The 24,686-nt window shown below is 41.4% G+C and overlaps 1 protein-coding gene across 3 annotated transcripts; it reads right to left on the bottom strand.

Moving 5' to 3' along the window:
* Window positions 1–1,961: 1,961 nt before the first annotated feature.
* Window positions 1,962–24,401, bottom strand: GDE1 (glycerophosphodiester phosphodiesterase 1). 3 transcript variants are annotated; one of them, XM_055299044.2, is made up of 6 exons: window positions 22,560–24,401; window positions 17,196–17,371; window positions 10,726–10,831; window positions 7,614–7,706; window positions 4,799–5,010; window positions 1,962–3,537 (listed from the first exon to the last, which is right to left on the bottom strand). In XM_055299044.2, the coding sequence occupies exons 1-6, from the start codon at window positions 22,818–22,820 to the stop codon at window positions 3,390–3,392; spliced, it is 996 nt and encodes a 331-aa protein (XP_055155019.1). In that variant the 5' UTR covers window positions 22,821–24,401; the 3' UTR covers window positions 1,962–3,389. The 3 variants fall into 3 exon arrangements, with proteins under 3 accessions (XP_055155019.1, XP_055155021.1, XP_055155020.1); XM_055299046.1 differs by having other exon boundaries at window positions 17,196–17,367; window positions 22,560–22,701; XM_055299045.2 differs by lacking the exon at window positions 7,614–7,706 and having other exon boundaries at window positions 22,560–22,970.
* Between the last annotated feature and the right edge of the window lie 285 nt (window positions 24,402–24,686).

The following is a 24,686-nucleotide window of genomic DNA, read 5'->3' as shown; positions in this document are numbered from 1 at the left end:
CGGCACTCTCTATACCCCTGCCTGGCTTTTTCTCCATCACATGAATCAACATCGAGCCTATGTTTTACTCTTCATTTTTTTCTTTCTTTTCTTTTTCTTTTCTTTCTTTTCTTTTTCTTTTCTTTCTTTTTTTGAGACAGAGTCTCACTCTGTCACCCAGGTTGGAGTGCAGTGGCTGATCTCGGCTCACTGCAACCTCCGCCTCCTGAGTCCAAGCGATTCTCCTTCCTCGGCCTCTGGAGTAGCTAAGATTACGGGCACTCACCACCACGCCTGGCTAACTTTTGTATTTTTAGTAGAGATGGGGTTTTGCCATGTTGGTCAGGCTGGTCTTGAACTTCTGAGCTCAGGTGATCCGTCTGCCTTGGCCTCCCGAAGTGCTGGGATTACAGGCATGAGCCACTGCGCCTGGCCTATTTTCTTTCTTGTCAGCCATCTCAGCCCCTAGAAGAATGTGAGGCAAAACTTGTGTTGTTTCTATTTCACCATTGTATTCTCCATGCCAGGACAGAGTGTGACATACATGAGGTGCCCTATTTGTCAGATGAATGAATGGTTTATATCATGTGACTCTGCATGTGTGGCTTCTGGTAAATTAATTGATTAAGCCAGGAATTAGCGCCCTTACTCCAAGGCAGCTTCCCACTGGTTGGCCCATGTCCTGTGAGGGTGTCTGGCATGAGAGGTCTGTCATGGTGACAGGTGGAACCCATAAACCCTACTGGTAGGGAGTTTGTGAGACCCTTTTGAGGCCCTGACCATCTTAGCATAGGATCTAAATCCTTAATTTGGCCTGGCTGAATCAAAGGCAAAATGGATTTGGGATAAAGATCAAGAGACAGAGCTCTCATGGCTCTTTAGAGATCTTCCCACAATACAAAGGGATATTATTATTATTATGAAATTTTTAGAGATTGGAGTCAAACTCTGTCGCCCAGGCCAGAGTGCAGTGACACGATTCTAGCTCACTGCAGCCTCAACCTGCTAGGCTCCAGTGATCCTCCCATCTCAGCCCCAATTTTTAAATTTTTTGTAGAGATGGAGTCTCACTATGTTGCCCAGGCTAGTGTTGAACTCCTGGCTTCAAGCAGTCCTCCCGCCTTGGCTTCCCAAAGTGACAGGATTACAGGCATAAGTCACCATACTTGGCCAAGGGATATTAACTCCATACCGCCCCCAAGAGAAATCTTTCCCTGCCAGTTGCCGTGTACCCTCAGAAGGTACCCCAGGTCTGAATTCAGTTCACGGAGGTATCTTTTTTTTTTTTTTTTGAGACAGAGTCTCGCTCTCTGGCCTAGGCTGGAGTGCAGTGGTGCAATCTTGTCTCACTGCAACCTCTGACTCCTGGGTTCAAGCAATTCTCCTTGCTTCAGCCTCCTGAGTAGCTGGGATTACAGGCATGTGCCACCATGCCCAGCTAGTTTGTATTTTTAGTAGAGACGGGGTTTCCCCATCATGGCCAAGGCTGGTCTCAAATTCCTGGCCTCGAGTGATCCACCCGCCTCAGCCTCCCAAAGTGCTGGGATTACAGGTATGAGCCACCGCACCTGGCCTGATGTATCTTCTTTGGTCACTTTTTCCTCCCTCTTTCACTCTAGTCATAACATGGCACGGAAGTACATGCAGTTTAGACATTTGTTCCACTCAATGAACAAATCTTTGTTGTTCACTTTAAAATTCAAGACAACTTTTTTGCAAATGCTGATTCAAAATGTACCAAGCCCCATCTATCTATCATGCCTATGCCAATACAATCTGTCACAAAAAAGTTTGCTTCTCATCGTCACATAGCTGTGGGGACTGGTGGCCTTCTAAAATCACTGTCCGGCTGCTGCAAGTGTGAGGCCAGCAACCCACGGCAGGGATGCAGGAGGGAAGCCATGGCTAAACTGTGGGCCTGGACAAAAGCCACAGATGGGGTTGAAAGGTGAGAAGGGGTAAGCTAGAGGAGACAGACGGCGTTGCCATTAAAAAAAAATTCAACTTCATTTTAATGTTGCTACTTAAGTTCACAATAAAATCCCTGGAAGTTCAAATTGGAAAGAGCAGAGTTGGGGTCATGGGCTCAACAATATAAAGGCAGATTCAGTGGGGGGTAAGGGTAGTGGCTCTGGGGGCAGACTGACCTAGATTTGAATGCCAATTGTACCAGACTCAAGACACCTTGAGTAAGTGGTTTTATGAAGTACCTCAGTTCTTCATCAGTAGAAAGAGTGCTAACACCTCCATAAGACTTTTGTATGGATTGAGTAAGATAATGCATGTTAAACCACTTGTATAGTTTCTGGCTAACTGTAAACAAGAAGTTCTAGTTATCTTTTTTTTTTTTTTTAAGAGTCAGGTTCTCACTGTGTCACCAAGGTTGTAGTGCCATGGTGTAATCATGGCTCATTGCAGCCTTGAACTTCTGGGCTCAAGTGATCCTCCCACCTCAACCTCCTGAGTAGCTGGGAATACAGGCATGCATCACCATGCCTAATTTTTTAGAGATGGGGTCTTGCTATGTTGCCCAGTCTGGCCTCAAGTAATCCTCCTGCCTCAGCTTTCTGAATTGCTGGGATTATCAGCATAAGCCACTGTGCCCAGCTAAGTTGTGACTTTTGAGGCAACCCCTTCCCTTCCACAGAGTTTAGTTTCCTCATTTGTAAAATGAGGACAAACCTACATGCTTTTGGAAGTTTCTTCCAGTTCTAATTGCCTATGCTCTCATCTGTTGCAGCTTCCTAAAAAGCCTGGAAAAGTGCAACTCTGCCCCCTGGTGGTTTGCAGCTCTCTATTCAAGATGCTGTAAATCCTTCATTGGTTTCAAGACCTCCCTACCATTTTGGTTGCTGCACATTGAAGCCTCACTGGATTGCATGGTGGCTTCCCCAAATTCCGTATGCCTTAGGATAGGATGCTTGGCACACAGTTTTCCTTTAGTGCTCCTTTTAATGATTTTATTAGTAATGCCACAAGTTTGATGTCTACAGTACATGTTAACATAGCTGAGTACAAATATTTGAAATAAGTGTGGCAAGTTTTAAAATGTCAACTCTGAGTTATCATGCATGTCCCATGCATTTACATCTGCATCTGCAAATTGTACAATTCAATCTGTGCTTATCCTCACTGGGTCTCCCTGTGTGCCTCAGCTAGAGCAGGGCAGGGGCTGTTGTGTTTTTTCAGACCCAGATTTTCAAGAGCAACAGTGTTGAACTCTGGCATTCCACGGTGCACGGTGGCAACACTGGGTTTAGCTTTGGTTCAGGTAAAAATGCAATGACCAACTATTGCATTTGTGTGAGTCACCTGATTCCCCAGGGCCTGGGCTAGCACAAAGGGTATTTTGATATCCCTGTATGAGGCCCCTGGCAGTTTCTGAACCCGTTTCGTCCCAGCGTAAAAGTCTAGAAGTGAGGTTCGCAGTCTTCCACCATGCTGTCAGTGATATAGCTGGAACCAAGATGGGACTCGTAGTAACTCTTTTCATCAAAGGTATTAACAGTCCAACCAACAACCTGGATTCCTTTAGCTGACCACTTCTTCAAGTAAGCCCTGGGGAAAGAGGAAAGCCAATCCTGTTAGAAGAATAAGCAGCTGTCTCAGGAATCTATAATGGCCACTATGTATGGTGTTCACTGCATACCAATAGTGCCCAGAGAATGCCTCCTACCTGGCCTCTGCACTGTGATCAGAGGGACTGTTCCAAAACCCAGGATGCCATGAACCTCCCTACATTGTCCCAGCTTAAAACATTTCAGTAGCTCACTAATGATCGCCACCCCCAACTGTCCTTGGCACAGCCACTGAAGGTGTGCCTGACCTGGCCCCGACCTGTCTCCTTGGCTTCATATCACACCACACTCCCCCTTTCTTTTCCGTGCTGATTAATTTTAAATTAATTGAAAGAATATTCATTTTCTTTCAATTCCTAGAAAGAACCATGCTTCTTCCTGCCAGAGCACATTACATGTATTTTTCTCTCTGATCTGGATTCCTCCCAATTCCCACTCACCCTTCAGATCTTAGCTTAACTGTCACTTCCTTGGGGATGCTGTTTCTGACAACCCAGACCAGATCAGATTACAGTCCGTGCACACTGTTCTCTCTGACATAGCCTGTATCTTAGTTTTAACTTTATATTGATTGGATTTTTATTTGATTAGCATCTCTCTCTCTCCCACTTGGCTGTAAATGTCACAAGGGCAGAGATCATGGCTTTCTTTACCCACTGCATCTTCAGCTTCTCAATATGGAACCTTGCAATAGTGTAGGCACTTACCAAATATTTATTGAACTGAATCATGTATGTCTGAAATAATACTAGACTTACAACTCTAAATAGCTGAAATATACAGATATAGAATTGCCAAAGAAATGATTCCGAGATCACTAGCAGGTTAGGAAACGGAAATTTTATGGGGAGAGGTGGGGGAGTGCCTATAACGTAAGATGGTAGCGGGGAGGATGGTGCCCACAGGATGTCTTCACTGTGGTTCTCTCCAGGATCCTGTGTTGGCTTTCAAAAAAACCAGTCACAGAAATAAAATCCCTTTCTCAGCATAGTTTCACAGGTTCATTTTTTTTTCTTCAAAATACACTAAAAAACCAAAAATATGTGATCGACTTGGTCTGAAAACAGTGAAATATGCCTGAACTCTTCCCACCTAAGAAGTGAAACTGGCAATCCAATTTAGAGGCATGGTAAGCTTTGCAGGTCAAAACCAATTCAGGTTGTCTACTCTGTTAATCTTTCGTTTCGAATAGGAGCATTCAGGACATGTGTCTGGGTAAAATAAAAAACCTTCCAACTTACGGGGATACAAAATCCTTTTGCATGAGGAAAGCTGAAATTCCACACAGGTACCACAAGATATTATGCATGCTCCAATCGAGCAAAATGTCCATCATAACAAATATAAAGTGTTTCCAGAAAGTATCATAGCGTGGTTTCCCATCTCCTGTATGGCTTAGGCTCCAAGGTCTGTGAGTTAATGCTGTTATTACATCCCGATCTGTTTGTCTCATCTGAAAAGGAATTTGGGGAAGTAAAATAATGATCATATATAAAGTTGAATACTTATTAGTTTAGATTTAGCCAATGTGCTCAACCAGATGAGGTGGTCATGGTTGGTACCCTGCCCCGCTATCTACTAAATAAGTTCTCAATCATAAACCCTTTGAGAAAATAATGTGAAGAATGTAAAGCATTAATATGTGGCACATATGAGAACATTTTTTTTCACAAACCTTAAAAACTGCAATCCGATCTTTAAAATGGAAAAATTAAAACCTCAGGATCAAATTTTAATAACGTCACGAGAATAAACTTTTAACTGGATATCAACTTAAATCCTGGCCGGAGATAATTAATTAGAAGTCAATGAGGATGGAACCAAGGTCAGTTCAAGATGGGCCGTTTAGTTTTGACCCTTTCCAGAGCAAATGGCTGAAGAGTTGCAGGGGTGAGGAGGAGGATGGGGAAGTGAGGTGGGAATGGAGAGAAGGAATTGTGACGAGAGAATGGGAGAGGACAATACAGAAATGAAGAGTTTCTTCAGTCTCTGCTCTTGTGCTCCTCTGGGGGAATGTCTTACACATTTTAAAGGACTCTGTGGTCAAGGAAGTTTGGGAAACACTGTTCCAAATGTCTACAAGCCCCATGACCCTATTCATCTCCATGACAGCTTCTATTGATAGGCTCTATCCTCACTGTAAAAATTTTCCGTGTATGCTCTGTTGGTCACTGGTAAAGAATGCTATGGAACCAGCTCATTATTTTGCAAACTGGTAAATAAAAGGAAAGATTAAGCATTTATTCTGCCTATTTGGTAACTAAATAGTAGAGGAGGGAAAGTTTCTTTTTATAGATCTATTTCAGCTAATGCAAGAAGTAATAGAATTAAAATATCAACATTTTGTAGCTCCCTAGAAAATGTACAGATCTGGCCAATGAGCATCAACAGCAGCTAACAACAACAGGAGTCAACCAGATGTCAAGTGCCTCCTGATGGACAAACACCCTCATCTCTAGAGTTACCTTGCCAAGAATAACCAACCCTAACCTCAACAAGGCAAGCTTCCAGCTCTCGCTACCAGTTTATAGAAAATAAAGAGAAAAAAGTATTAAACCATATCATGGCATAATCAGCAAAATCTGGATTTGGGTAAACTCTACAAAACAATAATCTGGTTTCTTCAGTAAATACAAAACAAGAAGTCCCCCCCCAAAAACAAACAAACAAACAAAACCCAAAAAAACAGAGAGAGAGAGAGACAGAACCTGCAAGTTTTAAGATTTACAGTTGCCGGCAGGGCACAGTGGCTCACACCTGTAATCACTTTGGGAGGCCGAGGCAGGCAGATCACCTGAGGTCAGGAGCTCGAGACCAGCCTGGCCAACATGGCGAAACCCTGTCTCTACTAAAATACAAAAAAAATTAGCCAGGCATGGTGGTGTGTGCTTGTAATCCCAGCTACTCAGGAGGCTGAGGCAAGAGAATTGCTTGAACCCGGGAGGCAGAGGTTGCGATGAGCCGAGATCATACCACTGGGCGACAGAGTGGGACTCTGTCTCAAAAACAAACAAAAAAAGATTTACAATTGTAACACGCAGATCTTATTTGGGTCCCATTCAAATGAGCAATTTATGAAAAACAAAAAACCATTTATGACATTTCTGAGACAAGTCAAAATTTAAACACTGGATTATTTGATGATATGAAGAATTTATTGTTAATAATTTTTAGATGGGACAATGGCATTGTGGCTATGTTTTTAAAAAGGCATCACTAGGTTGGTTATGGTGGCTCATGCCTGTAATCCCAGCACCTTGAAAGGCTGAGGCGGAAGGATTGCTTGAGCTTAGGAGTTGGAGAACTGCCTGGGTAACACATGGAGACCCTGTCTCTACAAAAAATAAAAATAAAAAATTAGCCAGGTGTGGTGACGTGCTCCTGTCGTCCCAGCTACTTGGAAGGCTAAGACAGGAGGATCATTTGAGCCTGGAAGGTCAAGAGTGCAGTGAGCTGTGATCACACCACTGCACTCTAGCCTGGGAAACTGAGGGAGAACCCGTCTTTAAAAATAAATAAATAAATAAATAAAATTAAATTAAATTAAAATAAAATGGCATCACTTTTTAAAGATTCTTAATGCAATTTTATGGATAGAATAAGATTTGCTTCAAAATAACACTGGGGAGGATCAGTAGGGTTATGGGTGAAATGAGCTGGATCATGGTTAAGGGGGGGTGCACTGTACTACTCTATTTTATGCATGTTTTAGATTCTCCATAATTAAGAATTTATTTTATGAAGGTATGTTCTGCTGTTAGTTGGTGAGAAGAGGGGGCTACATAATTCTTTTCTGTTGTGAGAATTTTACCACAGTAATCTGAATGAGCCTATAAACAACATAAAAGAAGGGGCAAAAGAGGAATAATGGCATTCTGTAAGGGGTATCAGTACATTCCCCTTCTGGAATTTCTCTTGTTAATTTAAAAGAGGGGCTTCTCAACTGTGACCTTGACGCAGTTCAATTTAATAGGCATCTATCCTGTGCTTACGCAGCCCATTGCAATTATCTACACCAGCTCACCTAATACGTACAAGAAAAATCCCGAATGTTACCTTATAGATAACTTCTGGCAAGAAAGAACAGACCACACTATTATTGTACAGTTGAGGAAATTCCATATACATTTTCTTTAGAGCCTCAGTAGCCTGTAAAATAAAGAGATTCATATATTTAAAATTGATTAAAATGTGATAGATAGCCTCAGCCAGTAACTATCATATATTAAGTACAACCCTATGGAATAAAACAGAAGTTTACTAGAAATGGAGGTGCTGAAAGTATTGGCAGAATCTATTATCCACTGGGATGCATTTTAAACTCACACCAGCAGCAAACAAGGAAGAAGGTGGAGTACTGCTGCTTTACTCCTTCTGAGGGCCTCACCCCTTTTGTCATACTTTTGAAAAGTGTGGTAAGCCGTAGGCCAGATGAGGCCAGAGGCAAAATTTTCCTTGCCTTATACTCTAGTTTAGCCACTATGAAAAGTCTTTTCATACCCACAAGCTCTATCACTGTGCCTCTTCCAAACGAAACATGAGCCAGCCAGTCTGGGAACTACAGAGGGTAGACTGCTCAGTCCAGGGGACTGAGAGGACGTATTACCCATCACCAGTATGGAGGGAGAAGCAATGGGGCAAGGGTAGGAGGGACTGGGAAGAGTTAAGGGGCTCCCAATTCTTCCCAAGGTGAATGGAAGTTTCTTTTTATAGTAGTCTAGCTACGAAATGAAGAAGACATGATAGAATTTAAGTATTATTTGGTAACCCCTAGTGAAGTGACATCAATAGCAGCTAACAACAAGAAAGTTACCAGCCATGTAGGACGCAATGCTGCTGCTGCATAATTTGTGAAACACTGCTAATTTTTGGAATGTCACACATACCCCTAACCAAATATGTTGGGCAAAATGCATTCTCCCACCAAAATAAAAAAAAACACAAATTATCTATATCATGCCTCTTCTTCACTAATGCAACTGAAGGTAAGCTATAGAAAGCTGTTTTTTCTTTTTCTTTTTTTTTTTTTTTGCTGTTTGAACAAAGACATGCACTATAAACTCTTTGCTTTTACATTATTTAATTTTCACAACAACCCTATGTGGTAACTGCTTTTAGTATCCCCATTTTACCCATGAAAAAACTGAAGCTCATCAAAGTTAAGGTTACCCTGTAGTAAGAGCTCAGTCAAAGACTGTTGGAGTCCCAAGCCCATGATTTTGGCCACCGTGCTCTACTAGCTCCACTTTGTTGCCTACACTTGTCCCTTCTACTACCATCTTGGTGAATTAGGTCACTATGTTCTACCCAGTCTTGGCAGAACACCCATGAGCACCCATCCAGAAAACCAAATGGCTAGATTTTTTTTTAAAATATCTACTTCTTTTTAAAAGGTATTCTAAGAGAAGGCAGGTGTGGTGGCTCACACCTGTAATCCCAGCACTTTGGGAGGCCAAGGTGGGCGGATCACTCGAGGCCAGGAGTTTGAGACCAGTCTGGCCAACATGGCAGAGACCGGGGAGACGGAGGTTGCAGTGAGCTGAGATTGTGCCAGTAGTACTCCAGCCTGGGTGACAGAGTGAGACTTCGTCTCAAAAAAAAAAAAAAAAAAAAACCTGAAATGTGGAGCCTAAGTATACACTCTAATTTTATTATAGTTAACTCTTATTTTTGAAGAAGGAAGAGAATGGTAACTAATGTATTATTCTGGTAAACTGATAGTTGTATACATCTAGGTTTTCCAATCGGTCTGCATTAGAATCACCTGGCATATCTATTTTAAAATACAAATTCCTGGGCCATTCTCCCTAGGGAAGAGATTCTGAAAATGTCTAGGGTGGGCTCAAGGAACATGTATTTTTAATGAGCACCTCAGGTGCTCATTGTTGATGTTGCAGCCCGCATTTGGGAACCCTGATAGGTCCTACATTTCACCCATGGTATACTGACTTTCATGCTTATTCTCTTAGTTTTTTTTTTTTTTTTTTTTTTTTTTGAGACAGAGTCTCACTCTGTCACCTAGGCTGGAGTGCATTGGTGTGATCTCGGCTCACTGCAACCTCTGCCTCTGGGTTCAAGCAATTCTCCTGCCTCAGCCTCCCGAGTAGCTGGGATTACAGGTGCCCACCACCACGTCCAGCTAATTTTTTATTTTTAGTGGAGACGGGGTTTCGCCATGTTGGCCAGGCTGGTCTCGAACTCCTGACCTCAGGTGATCCACCCGCCTCGGCCTCCCAAAGTGCTGGGATTACAGGCGTGAGCCACCCCACCCGGCCCATTTTGGGTTTTAACAACTGGTTTCAATGATATCATGGGATTAATAAAAAAAAAAATTGGCATCGTCAGAATTCTCAACCAGTAGATGGCCATTACCGATTATTAATATTGCTAGGGGAAAAATACTCAAGTTGCCCAAATGGGGAAAAAAGTACTTGCACTTGAAAAGCTGGTTATAAGAGAACAAATGTAATCAGAATCATATCTTCCCACTGATTTTCACTGTAATAATATGTTCTTATGAGTAAAAGTGCAGGCCCTAAAATTTAAGCAAAATTTTACCTAGGAATGTCAAACACATTTGAAGAAAATAAATGATTTTCTGATAAAAGTATAACTGCTAAAATCAATGAATAAAAAACTATACATAAGGGATATAAATTATACAAAGGGATACATCTATGTAAAAGGTATGTGTTCTGTTAACTATTAGAAGCTTTTAATATAGGAATTCTCTTTAAATGCGGTCCATAGTTGTCCATATAAGGCCCTTAACTTTTAAGCTAGATAAAATTGGTCTTGTGTACAACTTCGGAATTCCTTTTTATGAGGTTACTTGAGTGGTTTTTTCTAGAAGTGCCTTTTTTACTATTTACTTAATATCTTTTGTAAATGCTTTATGTAAATAATAGAAACTTGACTCTTCCATTTTGTGCTGGTTATTGAATATCAGAAGTTTTGTAAAGGTTCCATAAAAGGTTAAAAAGTTCCATAATGTACTGTTTCCTTAAATGATATAGATTCCTGCATTGTACACTTCCATTAAACAAATATAATTTATAAAAATAAGTTTTAAAAAGAATAAATCACAAAATATATGTAACTTTGGAAATGACTGTCAATGAAATAAGATGTCTTTTTAACAAAGTGAAGTCCACAGTTTAAACTGTACCTTGTTTGCATGGCCTTTGACATCAAAGAAGATTGTGAGGTTATGGTTTAGGCACTCTGCAATGGCTTCCCTCAGGGTAGGGATCTTTTCATCAGGGAAATCATTCCTGTAAGAGAAGAGAAAACACATTGTAAGAAAAAAGAGAAACAGATAAACTATATTGTAACAAACATTTTGCAAATGTCTCTCAATCAAAAGGAAAGAATGTTTTCTCCAACTTCCTTTCTTCGACCATGGCAAAGTCCAACGATAATTTACTGTAAGTTTTTTTTTTTTTTTGAGACAGAGTCTTGCTCTATTGCCCAGGCTGGAGTGTAGCGGTGCAATCTTAGCTCACTGGAACCACCAACTCCCAGGTTCAAGCAATTCTTCTGCCCCAGTCTCCTGAGTAGCTAGGACTACAGGCATGTGACACCACGCCTGGCTAATTTTTTGTATTTTTAGTAGAGGCGGGGTTTCACCATGTTGGCCAGGCTGGTCTTGAACTCCTGACCTCAAGTGATCTACCTGCCTTGGCCTCCCAAAGTGCTAGGATTCCAGGTGTGAGCCACCACGCCTGTCCTACTGTAATAATTTGAACCAAATTATATTCTTTTTTCCACATTTTTATTGCTATATACTTAGACATATTTTTGTGATATGCGCCTAATGTATACTGATGAAATCAGGGTCTTTAGGATGTCCATCACCCCAAATATTTATCATTTCTTTGTGTTAGGAACATCCAAATCTCCTAGCTATTTTGAAATATACAACAGATTGTTAACTATAATCACCCTACTATGTTATTGAACACTAGAATTTATACCTTCTAACTGTATGTTTGTACTCATTAACCAAATTCTCTTTATTCTCCTCTTCCCCCAACCCTATACCCTTCCCAGCCTCTGGTAACTATCATTCTCCTCTCTACCTCCATGAGATCAACTTTTTTAGCTCCCATATATGAGTGACAACATGTAATATTTGCCTTTCTGTGCCTGGCTTATCTTATTTCATTTAACATAATACCTTCAGTTCCATCCATGTTGCTGCAAATAACAGGATATCATCCCTTTTTATGGCTACATAGTATTCCATTGAGTATATTTACCACAGTTTCTTTATCCATTCATCCACTGATGAACACTTAGGTTGATTCTGTATCTTGGCTATCGTGAATAGTGTTGCAATAAACCTGGGGGTGCAAGTATGCCTTTGATACACTAGTTTCCTTTCCTTTGGATAGATACCAACTAGTGGGATTACTGGATTGTATGGTAGTTCTATATTTTTAGTTTTTTGAGAAACCTCCATACTGTTTTCCATAATGGCTGTACTAATTTACATTCCCACCAACGAATATGAGTTCCTTTTGCTCTGTATCCTCGCCAGCATCTGTTATTTTAAAAATCTTTTAAATAATGGCCATTCTAACTAGATAAAATGGTATTTCATTGTGGTTTTGATTTGCATTTCTCTAATAATTTGTGGTGTTTTTTCATATGCCTGTTGGCCATTTGTGTATCCTCTTTTGAAAAATGTCTATTCAAATTAGGATTTGAGTAGATGTTTTTAATGGGATTATTATTGTTTTTGCTGTTGAGTTCCTTGTATATTCTGGATATTAGTTACTTGTCTGTTGAATAGTTTGCAAATATTTTCTCCTATTCAACAGGTTTTCTTTTTACCCTGTTGATTGTTTCCTTTGCTATGCAGAAGCTTTTTAGTTTAATATAGTCGCATTTGCCTGTTTTTTTTGCCTATGCTTTTGAGGTCTTAGCCATAAAATCTTTGCCTAGACCAATGTCGCAGAGCATTTCCCCTATGTTTTCTTCTAGTAGTTTTATAGTTTCTGGTCTTAAATTTAAACTTTTAATCCATTTTGTGTTGATTTTCTAAATATGGTGAGAGATAGGGGTCGTTTCATTATCCTGCATATGGATATCCAGTTTACCCAGTACCAGTTATTGAAGAGAGTGTCCTTTCCCCCACTGTATGTTCTTGGTGCCTTCATGGAAAATCAGTTGGCTGTAAATATATGGATTTATTTCTTGATTCTCTATCGTATTCCATTGGTCTATGTATCTGTTTTGTGTGTGTGTGTGAGTTTTTACACCAATACCATGCTGTTTACTGTGGCTTTGTAGTATATCTTGAAGTGAGGTAGTGTGATACATCCAGCTTTGTCCTTTTTGCTCAGTATTGCTTTAGCTATTTGGGCTTCTTTATGGCTCCATATGAATTTTAGGATTGTTGCTTTTCTATTTCTCTGAAGAATGTCTTTGATATTTTGATAGAGATTGCACTGAATTGTAAATTATTTTGAGTAGAATGGTCACTTTAGGAATATTAATTTTTCTGATCCATGAGCATGGGATGTCTTTCCATTTGTTTGTGTCCTCTTTAATTTTTCTCATCAGTGTTTTGTAGTTTTCCTTGTAGAGCTCTTTCACCTCTTTGGTTATATTTATTCCTAGGTATTTTATTGGGTTTTTTTGGGTAGCTATGTAAATGGGATTGCTTTCTTGATTTCTTTTACAGCTAGTTCATTATTTACGTATGGACATGCTACTGATTTTTGTACATTGATTTTATATGCTGCAATTTTACTAAATTTGTTTATCAGTTCTAACAGTTTTTTGGTGAAGTCTTTAGGTTTTTCTACATACAAAATCATGTTGTCGGCAAAGAGGGACAATCTGACTTCCTCTTTTTCCAATTTGGATGCCTTTTATTTCTTTCTCTTTCCTGATTGTTCTGGCTAGTCAATCATTCCATATTTAGCAAAATTGATATGAAGGTCGAAAGAATCATGGAGGAAGTAAATCATATTATCCAGAGTTTGCTGTACTTGGGACTGATAAAACCGAAAGCATCCAGTAAGTACAGACTAAATGCAATCATAAACTTCCCTTTTATTGCATGAGACTTTCAAACATGCTATGGTTGCTTTTAACCACAAGTAGGTTGGGCTGTAATTGTGTAAGAAGCAACAAGTAAATGGTTTGCACAAGCACTTTTAGAAAGGTTAAGACAACTGGACCACATGGTGGTGCCTAAGACATTTTTAATTCATATCCTGGTGACAAGTGAGCATTGAAAACCCAAGACTCACAGGTGAGAAGAATTGAAGCACACAGATACCTGAGCACAGAGATTAGAGACTGACGGTCTTTGGTTTCTTACATTGTATAATGGATGTTACTTTTCTGTTTTTTGTATTGTTTTGTTTTGTTTTGATTTGTTTTCCTTTTCTGGTAATTCTGTGCTTCTGACACTAGCTATAAATTGGGGTTCCCACCTCCTCCTCCTTGGGTTCAATTAATTTGTTAGAGTGGCTTGTGGAACTCAAATAAACATGTTTACAGGTTTATTACAAAGGATGTTACACAGGATACAGATGAAGAGATGCGTAGGGTGAGGTATGGGGAAAGGGGCATAGAGCTTCCATGCCCTTTCTGGGTGCTCCATCATTCAGGAACCTCCATGTGTTCAAATACAGATATTCTTGACCAAAGACCAGCAACAACAAAAATCATTTAATTTTTGAGAAATCACTGAATTTCTATTGAATTAATAACATTATTAATAAATAACCCTACTCCCCAAAGGGCAGAGTATATGCCACCTTTGGAAAACTCAGAGACTTAATTTTCAGATTGTGATTTCCCTAATAGAACCCTATCCAGGAGGAATTCTTAGGAATACATAAATCTGGCCGGGCACGGTGGCTCACGCCTGTAATCCCAGCACTTTGGGAGGCCGAGGCGGGCGGATCACGAGGTCAGGAGATCGAGACCATCCTGGCTAACATGGTGAAACCCCGTCTCTACTAAAAATACAAAAAAAAAAAAAAAAAATTAGCCGGGTGTGGTGGTGGGCGCCTGTAGTCCCAGCTACTCTGGAGGCTGAGGCAGGAGAATGGTGTGAACCCGGGAGGCAGAGCTTGCAGTGAGCCGAGATCACGCCACTGCACTCCAGCCTGGGTGAAAGAGCGAGACTCCGTCTCAAAAAAAAAAAAAAAAAAAAAAAAAAAGGAATACATAAATCTGTTAACTGTATTGTGTATTTATTTAAGTGCAACTGTTTAAAATAAATAATTTTCTAAGACATAATTTTCTGATAAAGAAAATGAAAACTAAGTGCTTGATACAAAAGAAATTAGCTTTTCTCTCATAATAAAATTATTATTTAACTTAATGCTAATTCAACTGCATTATTTCAACTGTAAGATCATGCTTTAAAAAAAGGGTAAGGATAGGCCAGGTACAGTGGGCTCATGCCTGTAATTTCAGCACTTTGGGGAGCCGAGGTGGGCAGATCACCTGAGGTCAGGAGTTTGAGACCAGCCTGGCCAACATGGCGAAACCCCGTTTCTACTAAAAATGCAAAAATTAGCCAGGTGTGGTGGCATGTGCCTGTAATCCCAGCTACTCTGGAGGCTGAGGCAGGAGAATCGCTTGAACCCAGAAGGTGGAGGTTGCAGTGAGCCAAGACCATGCCATTGCACTCCAGCCTGGGCAACAAGAGTGAAATTCCATCTCAAAAAAAAAAGATAAGGATAATTTAAACATTACAGGCAATTATCCTAGCCATTCTAATCAATTTCTATTCCCTGAGAGTGAAAGATGGGAGACCTGAATTCGTTGTTCCTTTGGCTGATCTTAGTTTCCTCCTTACCCTCCTCTCAGGACACGCATCTACCACACTGAACATAATTCTAGAGAAAATATCTATTTCTTCCCACAACATGATCTGTAAACACAAGCCAATTACTTTATTTAGTGTTCAATCATAGAAAACACACTCCGTTCCAATAGTGGAGCAAAGACTGATTGTGTTAAAGATATTGGGATAATATGTTGCCTTTGCTATGGTGTCTTCTTAAGGGATTTTTTTGAAAATCACAATTTTTTTTCCTAGGATGCACAAATTCCAGAGAAATGGACTCAGTGCTCCCTTAAAGGATTTTTAAGGGTAATGATGACCCTAAACATTTTTGCTTTAAGTATTAACTTTGAACCTGACATTTTATTAGTTGCAATGTCATTATAATATTAAAACCAGCCTTTCCCTTGCATAAGCAGAACAATACAATATCTGATGACAGTCAAGAACAATTCTAGCAACTTGGACTCATAATTCTCAAGTGTTACCAATATTCTTTCCTGCCTACAGTATGATTTCCTTCGGCTGACTAATGTTTTCAGATCCTAGGAAAATAGGTCTGAATCATCTTTTAGGAAAAAGTATAACTTAATTGTTGGGTCAAATACTTAATTTTCCAAGAGAATCGATCATTGTCTGGATAATTGATATTACATGAATAACCAGTGAGCACACACTTTTCAGTACTGCAAAGATGACAAGCAGAGAGGGATTTAAATAACCACATTCCAAAGTACAGTATATTACTCAGCATACCAATTCCAAGGGTGCTTACAGCTGTAAGTGGGGAAGAGGATGTAGGTTCTGTGGTCATGTAAGTTTGAGAAAAGCTAAGTTACAAGTAAGAATCAGCTGATGTGGACTGTTTATCCACAACAGAAGTATTCAGAGTACACTGTTTGATCTTATTTGAACCCTGTTTTTGTGGAACAGCTTGTAAGATTAGCTCTGGTGTATATACTTTGGAAACTATGTGTACACTCTACCAGGAAGGAATTAAATTAGACACTGAAAGAACTTTTGCTCTTACAGGGTTGAAAGACTAGGGGCAGCTAAAAACAGCATGATTTGGACTAAAACGGGATAGATTCTAGTTTTGGCTTCTTTATGAACTAGTTATTTGCCCTTGAGTAAATAATTTAACTTTTCTGGGATTATCTCTAAAGGCAAGATTGATCTAGATCTGTAGTATCCTATATGGTAGCCACACATGGCTATTTCAGTTTAAATTTACATTTAAATTAAAAATTCACTTCCTTGTGTCACTAGCCACATATCAAGTGCTCAATAACCACAGGTACCTACCATATTACACAGTGCAGATATAAAATATTTCCATCACTGCAGAAAGTTCTACTGCAAAGTGCTATTCTAGATGATTTCTAGGATACTCTCTATTCCTACAATTCTGTGATTCCTCAGAAGTTTGTTATGAGGATCAGAAGAATTAAATGGGTTAAGTTAAAATGTGATATTATAATGCTACTTGAAGCTTTCATTGAATGTATAATTTGCTTCTTGGTACACCTGAAGGCAAGAAGATTGCCAAGCAAGGGCTTTCAGCCTCATGATTCTATAATGACTAGACAGTATTATCTTGAGAATAATTCTGAAGCCAAATTTAACCTCAGTGGGAAAGATTAAAAACATAATGCCGAATTTCTGTTGTTCCTGGCACTTGCTCATTACTTAGGAGACCTATATACAGTTCAAAACAAAACAAGACAACTCTCCTGGGGCAGATGTAATTAGAAGGCACCAGTGTCTGTGATTTCCAATAAAAGCTAAAAGATCTGTTTAAGTGACAATAAACTACTTACCTGAGTCTGTGGTTTGCTGCAGGATTCAGCTTCCTAATTTGTTCAAACGTCAAATCACACAATCGACCAGTCCCATCAGTCGTCCTATCTACTGTGTTATCGTGCATTAAGACAGGAATCCCGTCAGAAGTAAACTCAATGTCCAACTCCACGCCTGTTGCTCCATTCTTAGCTGCCTTAACAAAAACATCAACAATATTGCTGTCAAAGGGCCACAAACATTATTTTGCATCTAACCACCTAAAAGACCAGCAGGGCTCCTAAGACAGCTGTCCTTTTTGATTCACTTTCCTTCCACTTCCCCACCAAACAGCAATCCTGACCTGTTTCTGTTTTCTGTGTATATAACCTTACTTCAATTCCTAACTGATGGGTTCTTTAAAAACTTTTAAAAAATTTTCCCACTCTTCTTACTTTCACAGTGGAAGACTAGGAGACTTCAGGAACTTATGTTTTCTCTGGATGTTTAACTATATGGGTCATCAATGGCTTTTGAACACTTAGACAATTCCACTGTTTACCTGCACTCTTTGTTGGTACAGCGGTTCTGATGATCACCCTATGGTTGTTGATTAGTCAGATATTTCACTACTTTGGCATAAATGAGTCAGGTTTTTGTTGGTTTAATTCCACCCTCTACCACAAAGACACCACGCCTGCTTCTAGGACATATCACATTTTGTTTATGTAAGCGGCACTGGCTGTTGGCCAGTAAGTTGTTAAGCTTGATGAGGTAGATTAGAATTTATCTAAAAAGAGAATTTGAACCTTAAATTATACGAGTCATGCTCCTCTGGAGACACACTATTTAATGTTTGCTTCCTTGGCTTCCTCATCACAATAAAGATGTGAAATGCTCATTACGATCAAGATTTCTTTTTTTTTTGGAGACAGCCTGTTGCCCAGGCTGGAGTGCAGTGGCATGATCTCAGCTCACTAAAACCTCCACCTCCTGGGCTTAAGCCATCCTCCCACCTCAGCCTCCCAAGTAGCCGGGACTACCGGCACGTGCCACCATGCCCAGCTAATTTTTGTATTTTTTGTAGAGATGGGGTTTCACCACGTTGTCCAGGCTGGTCTTGAACTCCTGAGATCAAGCAATCCTCCTGCCTCAGCCTCCCAAAGTGCTGAGATTACAGGTATGAGCCACTGTGCCCAGCCATGATCAAGATTTTTAATTTTTTAAAAAATATTTTAAGTCATGGTCTATTGCAAACATCTACAGTAAAAAAGATATAACCTATGTGAATATTTTGACCTAATTTCCTCAGTCTCTTTCTGTACTAAAACAAAAACAAAAACTATTATTTATTGAGCCTTTTCTATTTGCCAGGCACTCTTCTAAGTGCTTTAAATGTATTAACTCATTTGATCCTCACAACCCTGAAGCAGGTACTATTAATATTCTCATTTAACAGATAAGAAAACTGAGACAAAGAAAGAGTAGGAAACTTGCCCAGGGCTGCACAAGCTAAGATGCAGAAGTTGCACTCTTATCCACTTCAGTTTTACTATCAACACTACAGATACAGCTGAAATTCTCCCTTTCATTCTCCTCCTTTCCTCTCCAGAGGTAATTACCATCTTAAAGTTGGTGTGTATCATTCTCATGTCACTCCCTTACAGGTTTTTATTTAAGTACCCATAAACAACACAGAGCACTGTGCTAGTGAATAGTTAAGATTTCAATAAATGTCAGCCATTGTTATTTATTATGTCCTTTTAAACACATCTTTAAAGGTAATATAGTCAAATTTATCAGTAATGTCCTTTATGGGTGGAGCTTTTTCTGCCTTATTTAAATCTTTTCCTTTTCCCATGTGACACAGATGTACAACTATTTTGGAAAAACACATCACATTTTCCCTCTGCTCTCACAACAATCAACCCTGACTTCTGTGACCAAAAATGTGGGGGTTTTTCCCCACCGATAAGTAGTGGACACCAGCTGGGCATCCTCCGACTCAATTCTGACACTATCTACCTGGAGATAGTGTCAGATCATAGGTTGAGGGCTTGGTCCCCAAGACTGCACCCCACCCTCCTCCAGACACAAATAGCAAGCTGGGGCCTCTGGAACTTCTGACCAATTGGCTTCAAGTCCTCTTAGGTTTATTTTAGTTTTTATTTTTTTAATTCCTCTTAGGTTTTTATGGAAGCTTCATGATGTCAGCATTCCTTCCCCCAGGGTATAGGGTGGGGTCCCTCTCTGAGGAGGGTCTTAAGACTCACAATTTGAAAGACAGGGAAAGATTCCAGTCCTGCCTTGGGGTAGGTGAAAGGAGGGCAGGAGAAAGTCGGAGAGATTCTGTTTCCTTTCCTGAGGTCTGCTCCTAACGCCTAGGATGCCTAACAAAAGACTGTAGCAAGGGCTAAGAGTTATGAGCCAGGAACCATGGATGAAAACCTATATATGTGTGTATATGTGCATATATATATATATATATATATATATACATACACAATACTTAATAGATTACAATATAGTGTAAACATAACTTTTATATGCACTGGGAAACCAAAAAATTTGTGACTCCCTTTATTACAATATTTGCTTTATTGACTATTTACTCAGGTCTGGAACTGAACTTGCAATATCTCCTATATATACTAATATGTGAATTAGAACCAGGGGTTCATCTTTTTTTTTTTTTTTTTGAGACAGAGTCTCGCTGTAGCCCAGGCTGGAGTGCAGTGGTGCGATCTCGGCTCACTGCAGGCTCCGCCCCCTGGGGTTCACGCCATTCTCCTGCCTCAGCCTCCCGAGTAGCTGGGACTACAGGTACCTCAGCCTCCCAAGTAGCCGGGACTACCGGCACGTGCCACCATGCCCAGCTAATTTTTGTATTTTTTGTAGAGATGGGGTTTCACCATGTTGTCCAGGCTGGTCTTGAACTCCTGAGATCAAGCAATCCTCCTGCCTCAGCCTCCCAAAGTGCTGAGATTACAGGTATGAGCCACTGTGCCCCAGCCATGATCAAGATTTTTAATTTTTTAAAAAATATTTTAAGTCATGGTCTATTGCAAACATCTACAGTAAAAAAGATATATCCTATGTGAATATTTTGACCTAATTTCCTCAGTCTCTTTCTGTACTAAAACAAAAAAACTATTATTTATTGAGCCTTTTCTATTTGCCAGGCACTCTTCTAAGTGCTTTAAATGTATTAACTCATTTGATCCTCACAACCCCCGCCACCTCACCCGGCTAATTTTTTTGTATTTTTAGTAGAGATGGGGTTTCACTGTGTTACCCAGGATGGTCTCGATCTCCTGACCTCGTGATCCGCCCGCCTCGGCCTCCCAAAGTGCTGGGATTACAGGCGGTTCATCTTTTTATCTCAATTACTGGAATAACATAGAAGTACTGGTAAAGCTGGCCAGGCAGTGGCTCATGCCTGTAATCCCAGCACTCTGTAATCCACTGAGGCAGGTGGATCACTTGAGGTCAGGAGTTCGAGACCAGCCTTGCCAACATGGCAAAACACCATCTCTACTAAAAAAAAAAAAAAAAAAAATTAGCCGGGAGTGGAGGAGCACGTCTGTAATCTTAGCTACTTGGAAGCCTGAGGCACAAGAATCGCTTCAACCTGGGAGTTGGAAGTTGCAGTGAGCTGAGATCACCCCGCTGCACTCAAACCTGGGTGACAGAGAGAGATCCTGTCTCAAAAATAAATAAATAAATAAATAAATAAATAAATAAAATTATTGGTAAAGTTGAATGTATATATACATATATACATTTCTGACAGTGCTAGAATTTCTGGTAGATTATAAATGAGATATAGAAGGAAAAACTTGATAAATGTGAGTTGAGTGTATTCCAAAAACAGATACACTATTGTAACAGTGGCAAAGGAATGAAATTACACCCAGAGTACATTCTCCACACGGGCCAGAGTGCAGCTTTAAAAGTATAAATCTTGGCTGGGCACAGTGGCTCATGCCTGTAATCCTAGCTACTCGGGAGGCTGAGGCAGTAGAATCACTTGAACCTGGGATACAGAGGTTGCAGTGAGCTGAGGTTGCACCGATGCACTGTAGCCTGGGAGACAGTGAGACTTCGTTTAAAAAAAAAGAAGAAAAAAAAAGAAAAAGGGAGGCCAGGCGTGATGGCTCATGCCTGTAATCCTAGTACCTTGGGAGGCCGAGGCGGGTGGATCACTTTGAGGCCAGGAGTTTGAGACCAGTCTGGCCAACACAGCAGAACCCCATCTCTACTAAAAATACAAAAATTAGCTGGGCGCGGTGGCACACGCCTGTAATCCCAGCTACTCCTGAGGCTGAGGCACGAGAATCGCTTGAACACGGGAGGCAGGGGTTGTAGTGTGTGGAGATTGCACCACTGCCCTCCAGTCTGGTTAAAAGAGTGAGACTCTGTAAAGTTAAAAAAAAAAAAAAAAAAAAAAGAAGGAAGGAAGGAGAGAGAAAAAAATAATAAAGAAGAGAATCAGATATATTTACACAGATGCAAAAGTGCCTAATCCACTGAAAAGCCCTCTCTGTAAATTGTCATTATTATGAAGCCAGGAGAATGCCAAGAGCTGGGAGGTACCAAAAGTTTCAGGAGTGCCTTGTGAAAAGGAGGGGGCAGAAACTGATATGAGTCCAGCTGCCAGGGTTGTGCGAGTGCGAATGTGTGTGTCTGGGGAAAAGGTGATAAGAAAATTACTCAAGTGATTCAGAAGACAAGCAAACATATGTCCTGTGAAGGGTGATCTATTTAGACTAACCTCAATTACTGACCAAGACCCTATTTGACCTGACCCATTTTCTGTTTCATTCACACATCAGTCTTTGTTCTGTTCCTTGAAGTCAGGCCACACACTGCCTCTTCTGTTACCTGAACACCCCTATATTATTCCCATCTCAAGACCTTCTGCACCTGCCTGGCTCCTTATAATTCTGGCTTCTGTTCAAAATGTTGCTTCTTCGGAGACGATTTCCCTTGACTATTCCATCTAAATAAAATAGCGTAACTCTTTCCTTCGAGTTCCCCCGATTTCTTCATTGCACCTTTCACTCTCTTAAAGTTATCTCATTTATGTGTTTACTTGTTTAAGGCTTGCCTCCCCCACTCCGATGTACACTCTGTAAACCAGGGACACTTTTGACCTTGTTCCTGGATGTAACCTCAGCGTCAGGCGCACAGAAACTATATACATATCTGCTGTTTTCTGTAAATATAAAACCTCAAGTCCGGAGATCCCTAGACACTGGGAGGGATCAAGGGCCGGGAGCGTGCCTTGTGGACGAATGAGGAAGTGGGAAGGCCGTCCTGAGAAGATCGGGGAACCCTGGGAAGGAAAAGTAGAAGTCCGAGCTCTCGGGAGGACCAAGGGGCGCGAGGCGTGGGGGTCTCACCTGCCGAATGGCCGCCAGCGTGTTCTCGGGCGCGTCGTGGCTGCCGCCGCGGTGGGCGATGGCAGAAATGCGGTCCCGGGGCTTGAGCACCTGCAGGGCCCTGCAAGAGGGCACCGGCTCAAAGCTGAAGACGCGCAGCAGAACGAAGAGGCTGCCGGTGAGGAGGCAGGCATTGACGGGGCTCCGCGTCACCAGCAGCAGCACCAGCAGCAGGAAGGAGAAAGGGCCCAGGAGGCCGCCCTGGTCCTCCCACAGCCACATGCCGGCGCCTGCACCGGCACAGACGGGAGTCCCGGACCCGCCGGGCTCCTGGGGCAGGAGAGTGAGAAGCGAGGGGGAGGGTCCAAGGCACCGGCAGCACCAAGAACCCTCTGAGGGGACCAGCGCCGCACAATGGCGGTAGCGGACACATCCAGAGAGGGAGTAGGCCGCCCAGCCAATCAGGGATCGGGATTCGCAGCGCTAGTGGGCGGAGCCGCTCCATGGCAACGGGGGCGGGCCCAGGCCCCAGGCCCCCAGCCTCACGTTCCAAACCCAAAGTGGGTTAGGGTTTTCCGGGGTCTGAACTTCAACCTGGGCGTTCAGACTCCTAGGCGAGAAAAGGAGGGATAAGAACCGTCCTAAAGCTGTAGGACTGGAAGGGATTTTAGTGACTCCTTTATCTGCCTTTGAGGAAACTGAATTCCAGGGAACTTGGAGAGGCAGGATGCTTAGACTATCAATTCAATCTAATTCAATTCAATTCAGTTCAGTTCAGTTCAATTCAAGATGTGCCAAATACCGGTCCAGGTGCTCTGGACACAGTTGAACAGGACCTACAGGGTTTTTGCTCTTATGGGACTCACATTCTCGTGGGGGGAAATAAAAGTTAGCAAGTACACCTAACGTTTACAGAGCATTTATCATGTCCCAGGTACTTGGTGAGCAAATACTTTATATGCTTATCTCATTCTCAATACAGCCTAACAGTTACTATCTCAGGAGACTGATTTCAATCGACTTTATTTTCCTGATTCTGGGGGACTGGAAGAGCCTAGGAAAGAAGGCACAATCGGATTATAAAACTGGAAGGGGTTTTAAGGATTCCCTCATTTCATAGATAAGGAAACTGAGGATAGGTGAATTAAGCAGTTAATGGCAGGGTGGGGACTGACATAAAGGCCTCCCCAGTGATTTGTGACATTTTCACTCCTCCTCCCCCTAATCTTACTTCTGCTAAGGGCTTTTGTACCAGGCACTGTGCAAGAGTTACCTCAACTGTGCCTCACAACCACCCTTGTGATAGGCACTTTTAAAACCCCCATTTTACATATGCAAAAACAGGCACTGGAAGGAGGGTAAGAGAGATAGACCGTAAAGCCGAGTTAGGGAATGAAAAGGGGCCCCTGGACATATTTTGGAAGGCTGGTAACATTTTTATGTAGAGAACTTTGCAAAAATATTCAGGGGTTTTTCTGTTACCTTTTTTTCCTTTAGTGCATTTTCCCACTGACTTGCAAAAGGGGATAGCTCTCTTAAGCCTTCCAGTTGGCATCTAGGATTCAGCCTTTTTTTTTTCTTTCACACAGTCTCACTGTATCGCCCAGGTTGGAATGCAGTGGTGCAATCATGGCTCACTGCAGCGTCGACCTCCTGGGCTCAAGCGATCTTCCGACCTCAGCCTCCTGAGTAGCTGCGACCACAGGCTCACGCCACCCCACCCGGCTAATGTTTAAAATTTTTGTAGAGATGCCGTCTCCCTTTGTTGCCCAGGCTGATCTCGAACTCCTGGGCTCAAGCGATCCTCCCGCCTCCAAAATGTTGGAATTATAGGCGTAAGCCATCACGCCCGATGGGTTCAGCAAGTTTTTACCTACAAGAAAATATTTTGGTGAATGTTACATGTTTTCTAACGGCTGCATAGAAAGGGGTATCTTTATACAGATAAGAAAAAAAAGGCAACTTCAAGGAACACTTCAGGGGGCTTCAGACGCTGAGGGGTGTTCCTATTCTACTAAATAAGTAAATTTATTAATAAATTCTAGTCTCTAGCTTGCAGTGAAGACTACGTTTCCCGGCGTGCAGCGTGCTGGCTGTAAGCATTACGTCCTCCCTCGCGGGCGCGCAATGCACCTCGGGGATGGTAGT

The sequence above is a fragment of the Symphalangus syndactylus genome, chromosome 11 (genome assembly GCF_028878055.3).
Source record: "Symphalangus syndactylus isolate Jambi chromosome 11, NHGRI_mSymSyn1-v2.1_pri, whole genome shotgun sequence".
Classification (NCBI taxonomy): Eukaryota; Metazoa; Chordata; class Mammalia; order Primates; family Hylobatidae; genus Symphalangus; species Symphalangus syndactylus.
Note: the sequence above shows the minus strand (reverse complement) of the source record. Positions and strands in the feature narration are given on the sequence as shown.